This window comes from Podarcis bocagei (assembly GCF_964188305.1).
Source record: "Podarcis bocagei genome assembly, chromosome: 3".
Classification (NCBI taxonomy): Eukaryota; Metazoa; Chordata; class Lepidosauria; order Squamata; family Lacertidae; genus Podarcis; species Podarcis bocagei.
The window spans coordinates 72,994,226-73,001,635 of record NC_138127.1 but is presented as its reverse complement, the minus strand read 5'-3'; the positions used below and the strand labels follow the sequence as shown (position 1 = coordinate 73,001,635).

The 7,410-nt window shown below is 42.6% G+C and overlaps 1 protein-coding gene across 1 annotated transcript; it reads left to right on the top strand.

Annotated features, from left to right (window-relative positions):
- Nucleotides 1–767: 767 nt before the first annotated feature.
- On the top strand, nt 768–5,732 carry SAYSD1 (SAYSVFN motif domain containing 1). Its single transcript, XM_081186508.1, has 2 exons — nt 768–974; nt 4,034–5,732. Exons 1-2 carry the CDS (start codon nt 834–836, stop codon nt 4,367–4,369), a joined length of 477 nt encoding a protein of 158 aa, XP_081042634.1. The 5' UTR covers nt 768–833; the 3' UTR covers nt 4,370–5,732.
- The last annotated feature ends 1,678 nt before the right edge of the window (nt 5,733–7,410 follow it).

Here is a 7,410-nt window from a genome sequence, read left to right as displayed (position 1 = left end):
CCTACTTTTTAAGAAAAGCTGAATTATTGATTGTCATAGTGATTGTCATAAACCTGGCTGGCTGTAAGATGGCTTTCATAGAGGACAAGCATATCAAAGGCTACTGGCCAGACCTCTGCCTCAATTGTTGGAGGTAGTATGCCTGTGAATTTCAGCTGCTAGACATCACAAGTCGGGATATACTAGATGGGACAGAACAGACTCTCATGTTCCTACTTCAGGAGGGGGCTACTACCAACCGTGTTCCAGTTTCCTCCCCCCTCCCCAATCCAGCAAATACAATCTCGCACCTGAAACTCTACAAGGGAAGATGGGCAAAGCCACGTTGGGGTGGGGAGTGCAGAAATGACAACGATCCTAGTTATTTATGTCAAGGTGTAGAAATGCTCTGCTACAAATGTCCTTTCCCACCACCACTTTCTTTATTTGTCTCTGCATTTAACTCCTGCAAGTGGGAAACGAAGCGGTGACCATCCAGCAGCTTTAAGGGGCTCGTTCCCGTGCAAGCTCCCAGACCCGCTGGAAGCAGGAACAGGCAGTGGCTTGCAGGGGAAAGCGTTTCCGTCTGGCTAGCATTTCTAACCGTAGCTGAAAATTGAGGCCATGAATGACACAAAACAAAAACCTAAATAAAACTTAGCGGGGTGGAAACAGCTACTCCTCCTTCCACTTCAACCTTCTGACTTGGTGCGGGCCTTCCTGCCCCTCCTCCGGTCCCGCCCCAGGGGCGGCTCTCCCCGCCGGGCCAGATCCCGGCCAGCCGTGCCGAGCGCGCTGGGCGCCGGCTCTTGGGCGCTTGTGCTGGACGTGGCACCGGGCGGAGGCGGGCGTGCATGGAGCAGAGGCTGGCCGAGTTCCGGGCTGCCCGCCGCGGCACCCGCCACACCGCTCCCTCGGCAAAGCCCCCAGGAAAGGCGGCGGAGGTGGAGACGGTGAAGGAGCAGGCCCAAGCCCGGCCCCCGCTGCCGAGTGAGGTTGGTTAGCTTCGGCGCGAGGCGGCTCCGCCTCCCGAGGCGCGTTGCGGGGAGGGGAAGGCCGCGTTTTCACCCGCTTGGCCTCGCCGCCGCTCTCCTTGCAGGTTCTTCTGCCGCTGCAGCTGCTCTCCCGTCGGAGCTGCCGCGTGCGGTATTGCAACTCAAGGCGATGCTTATGCTGCGCGGTACCGCTGCACGAGTGTTGTGTGTTCAGGGCTCCAGGGCCAAACGTCTGGCGAAAGTTGTTAGCCTGGCCGCCTTTCTAACGTACTGATTTCCTGCGTGTACAGGTTCATTCATTCCTGCATCGCAGGGGGTTGGACTAGATGACCCATGGGGTCCCTTCCATCTCTGCTGTTCTAAGGTTATCTCCTTCCTCCACCCCGCCGTGTTGGAGCATTCACAAATGAAGCCCCTGCCTTGAGCACTCAGGAAGAACTTTAGCACTTGGCTCTGCTCTTCCCATACTGATTTATTTATCCTCAGAGAGCCTTCTCTCTCTCCCTGGGCTCTACTGTTATCTCATACATTTTAATCACTACAGTTTTCTAACCAAGATCCTCAGGGCTTTCTCATCTCCACACCATCCCTGTGAGGTAGGAATAGGATAGGCCGATGATCTTCATGTTTCTTCTGTAGCTTTGTCAGGGCAAGATGCACAGCCAAGCAATGATTTGAACCCAAGTGTGCCTGGTGGTGATGCTTTCTGTTTTACAGTTCATACTGATCAAAATGTTCCTTATGATTGGGAGTGGGCATGTGTGCTCGTGAAACCTGTTGGGGCGACAGTGTAACACCATTTGCACCATATCGTGGAGATGTGGTCCAGCGTCCTTCAGGAATTTAGCCATACATGGTCGGTCCATCTTTTATTAGGGATGGAGGACAAGTTTTGTTTTCATGGCAACAGTTGCCTTGAAGTTCATCATTTTACCATCTGGTGAGGTGTTCCAAGGGATTGACAGTAGAGTAGTTGGGAGAAACTACATGTTACTACATGTTATATAGAGAGTTAAATTGGTAAACTTTGTTAAGAAAAGGAAACAAGAGTAAGGCTGAAGAGTAAGCGTTAGAAATAGGGGTTTAAGACAGCATGAAAACAAACATGGCAGAAGAGGGTGGCATGTGTGGCAGGAAGATTCAAGGACAATCAAAGAAAAATGTAAATGTTTCAATGTAGTATAGATTGGTATTAAAAAAAATATTTTTATTTGTAGAATATGGATAGGTATCTTTTCAAAATGAGAACAGGAACACAGGCTTTTCCACTACAGTTCTCCATGACATATTGTGGTGTACAGGGATTTTCAACTCTGACAAATATGAAAGATCAGAAAAGAGAAGGGCTTCTTTGTGTTGGATAAGGAGATGAGAGTTTGTCTCAAATTAGACTTAATATAAACAAGATTACCCAGCAAAAGCAATCTCATACCTCTCATTGAATTTGTATACATACTTAAGGTACATATGTTGTAAGAGGCACATTTATAATTATATTTTGGGAGTGAGTCATGTTCTTACATAGCTGCTTTGTTTTATACTTTCTAGATGTCCCATGATCATATTATAAATTAGTTGTGTTCCATGTTATAAATGAAGCGCTGCTAGTTGTTTCTTTTTGTTTTCCAATTTATTTTTTTTAAATTGGCACAATTTTTTATTCTGAAAGTGTGGCCCAGAGAAAAGTTTGAGAACCACTGTTCTAATAGGAAGGCTAGAGGGCATGGGCTGAATGGATATTTTAGCTACTACTTACTGAGAATATAGTTTAATGAGCTTTCTGCTCTGGTCCCAAGTTCTTTTTTCAGAAGAATTGAGCATGAGTCTATAGACATACCATTATTCATTATTTGCTGTTTTATATTTTATAAAAGCTGAATCCCATCTATTATGGCTTTGCCCATGGTTTTCCTGTTTGGAGATATTTTGCTGAAATTTCAGTTTTCTTTGCCTACCTCAGTACTGGTAGCTAGTGAGCCATGCCTCTGGATTATTATTGTTGTTATTATTATTTTGGGGGGTGGGAACTAAAAACACTGGTCATCATTATAGGTGTGAGTGAACGGTTGGAAAAAAACTGAGGGAAAACATTTTTCTCCAAAGCCGTCCCCCACCTCCAAATTAATAACCCCAAAGGATTATGAAATACTTTATTTTAGAAATATGAACAGAATGTTTAAAAGAAGATGGAGCTAGGATACTTCAGTCAGTAGAGCATGAGATTCTTAATCTCAGGGTCATGGGACATAGTGGACAAAAGATTCCTACACTGGACTAGATGTCCCTCATGCTCCCTTCCAATTCTATAATTCTATGATTCAGTCCCCCGAAATGATTACTAAAACTGTATCAGGAAGACTTTTATGTAAGACTGTGTACAGATCATTACAATTTCTGCACACTGTGACAAACAATTCCTGAGCTGTGCAATGAGAGTAAAACTTGCAAATGCAAGAGCAAGATGCATTTCTGCTTCTAGGAAGGCACTGCCATTGAAACAAGAGGAGGATTCAGTTCCTGCCATTGTGTCCTTCTGATTGTTGGCATAGTTGGTGGATCTGTTTGTTCTCTTGACTAGGCCTCAAAGGACTGGGAGTGGGAGAAAGTGCAGAACCCCATAATTTTGTTGCCACCCAGTTCATGCTGCTGCAAATCTGTCAGATCCAAGATTCAAAGGCAGAAATGTAAGTGATGATAGCACTGCTTCTGTATTTGAGTGGAATACAAAAGAAGCAGCAAACGTTAGACTTCTTGTTGGAAAGGTATTTTCGAATGCTGCAGAGCACAGAACATCTTCAGGTAATTGCATTCTGCGATTCTACCAAGCATATATTTCCTGCAACATGGTGACATGGCCTTTGCCCAGCACAGCCTGACTCCTCTTGCTTCTTACCTACTTCCGACCTATTGCTCAATCTTCTGCAGCGTGTGAAAAAAGTGGTCTTTTTTGGAAATCAATATTCCATCACAAAATTGATCTTAGAAACAATTGCTGTTCTGGCCTTAATTATTTGTCCATTGCATAAATAACCCGGGTGGCTTTTTGTTTTATTTTGCAGGAATCCAGTCAAAGGCCAGAAAAGCCACAAATTGAAGCTGTTACATGCCCTGCACCATGGTGGACCAGTTGCTTTCTTCTGAATGTCACCTTTCTCAAGTTTCTCATCTGGCTTGTCTTACTGGGACTGTTTGTGGAACTAGAGTTTGGTTTGCCTTATTTTGTCCTGTCTATGTTTTACTGGATCTATGTAGGAACCCGCGGCCCTGGAGAAAGACAGACTGGAGAAAGAAGTGCCTATTCTGTCTTTAACCCAGGATGTGAAGCCATTGATGGAACACTTACAGCAGAACAGTTTGAGAGAGAACTACAGTATCGGCCCTTAGCCCAGAGGTAACTAGTGCCTATACCAGTATCACTAGGTCTCTCCCCTCTGCTTGAGCAAAATGGGAACTGTTTCCTGTGAGATTTTTCATCTTTAGAAATGTTTACAATATTGTAATTAAAGACTTGAGCTGCAGTTACTGTTTCTTATACAATAAACAACTAAAGACAGGATATTAAACATCCATATTCAGCCTCCCTCCCCCCAAAGGCTCCTTTTCTAGGCTATATGGTTCTCACCATTGAAGCTGTTATTTTCATAGACATCCCTTTCAAATGAAAGCAAAATATCTTGGCCAGCTTTATATTAAAAGATCCAGGAATGCATGTACAAATATGCATATATATTTAGACCAATGCCAAACATTAATATATACACCTATTCTTTTCCTTGGGGTTTCTCTCCTCACCTAAGTTGAATTTGGAGACCTCAACAGAACCAGCTGGAGGGGCAGGGGGACCTTACCTTTCATTGAGCAATAACCTCCAAGTCTGCTTATAACTTCTTTTAAAAATTTGATCCACTCCAGTATCAAAAGCAGAAGAGCCACATTTGTGGAAAGGATAATGTGACAGTAATATATACATTAGGTTTGTATTTCTACTGTATGTGTGTTTAATTAATGCTCATTGAACTTAAAAATTTGGATCTACACCCCACTTTTAACAAAAGTCAGCTTGCACAAAAAGTTAAACTGTACTCACACCACCACATATGAACAAAACAGCTGCATTAAATTTGCAGGGGGGAAATAGCAGATATCATGTGCAGAAGTGGTAGAGCTATGTACCATCAGCATACAAATGACATCTCAGCTCAAACTTCCGCATTCCCAGTGCGGGAATTTAAGGCACTTGCCTGGAAGCAAGTGATATTGAACATTCATAGGATTGTGCTTCAAATCACCACCTAATAGGTTAATAGTAAGGTGTGATGAATAAACTAACAAAATATGAGAATGTGTTACAAAGGGTTGGAAAAGGCAAGCAGATTTTACTGGTGTGTTGTATATGTGCAGAATGCCACATATTTTACTTTTTGAAAACAAGCAGGTTGACCAGTCTACCAGTTGAGGTACAGTATGTTTTAAATGAATTTAGTACCTTTTAGCAGACAATGTATAAACACATAGCATACTGTTAAAATGGAATCCATCAGCATGGTTGGAGTGTTAACTCCTGTCCCTCAGAAGAGTAGCTCCGCTACTCTAATTCCCCGGGACCCTGGATGTTGGATATGGATGAAGAGAAATTCCCCAGGCCAGATAACCTGTGTGCAGTTCTGCAGACAGATTCCCCACTCCCATACTTGGGGGCCATAGGATAGTGGTGCCATCTGAGTCAGTAGAGACTATTAAAGCCTATTTTCAACTCTCTTACTGAATTTATTACATTTCACTGTGTGTGTGTGTGTGTGTGTTTTTACAATGTCAGGCACCTGATTTGATTCCATAAAGATCAGCATTATCTTGTATTAGGGACACAGTGGTACCTCGGGTTAAGTACTTAATTCGTTCTGGAGGTCCATTCTTAACCTGAAACTGTTCTTAACCTGAAGCACCACTTTAGCTAATGGGGCCTCCTGCTGCCGCCGCACTGCCAGAGCCCGATTTCTGTTCTTAACCTGAAGCACTATTTCTGGTTTAGTGGAGTGTGTAACCTGAAGCGTATGTAACCTGAAGCATATGTAACCCGAGGTACCACTGTACAAGAGATGCTAGGTGTGCAAATTTTACTTTTTTTGGTTGCTTACTTTTTGAAGATTTATTCAATTCATTCATTGGTATGTGTGGATTCAAGGCCTGATATTTTAAAAATGCATGAAGGAAAAAAACTGAATTGATTCTGCTCAAGTAGATCTAAAATAAACTGAGATACAAATAAATTTATGTCTGACACATCTTGGAAACCATGAGGAGAGAATTACACAGTTAACATCAATTGCAGCAAACCTTTATATGGTAAATTACATTGCTTTTGCAAGACAAGGATGAATTCGCACGTGGACAAAGGAACATAATTCATAATTTGTTATCCATTTTTATAACATTAAAAAATAAATACATGCAATTATTTTTTTTTAAAAAGGATCAAAACAGTAAGGATAGAAATATGACATTCACTCATTTTTAATGCTTGATATATATATATATTCACCATTTTGGTACATTTGCAATACGTGCCTCCACTTAGGTGCCTCACAAGTTGTATTAATTTAACAAGACTTGTGTGCATAACTGTGGAATGAAACTTAAGTAGAATCACAGTGAGTGAGCAGGTTGCTGGTGCGTCTTGGGTTGCTCAAACTGTTTTTGAGCCCCGTATGAAGAGCAGTCTTAAAGCATACTATGAATTCCAAAGCAAAGGCAGCTTGAACACTGAGGCTCATGCACATCTCCTCTATTCATCGGTACTAGTTTTATTGGGAACGTTATAAACAGGCTGCTGGTAACGAGAGGGCATTTCTTGTTTCCCAAGGCTGCTTCCACCAGCCCACAGACATTGCTGAAGAGAGGTCTTGAGTGCTCTTTTCTGCATCTGTGATCTTCTCCCAAGACTAAACAAGCCTTTAAAGGAGTTGCATATACTGCATCCATCATCAATTTACTAGGAACACATTCCGGAAATGAAAAATAGCTGGCTGAAAGAGGAATAGCAATACAATAGAACAAACAAATTTAACAACACCAACTCTACATAATCAGTAGGAAGAGAGGATTGTGTATGGGTGGTTTTTTTGGCAGCAATTGTTTCCTTGGTTAGAGTAAACTGGAAAATATCTTGCCAGTTGCAAAAGGGCTCTTTGAGATTTGGGTGGGCTCTACCCATCTCCTTCCATGGTCAGAATGCTCCTGTAATTCTGCTCCTTGAAAGCCCCATTGAACCAAGCTCTGCCAGTATGGTTTCCATAACCTGCCAAGATGGGTCTGGGGCAAGACCAAAATAAGGTGGGGGCCCATGTTTAATTTTATTTTATTTGCAAAGGTCTTCAAAAGAGGAGAGGTTAAAAATCAAGGGAAACACAAAGTGATTTTAAGAACAAGGGAACAGTTA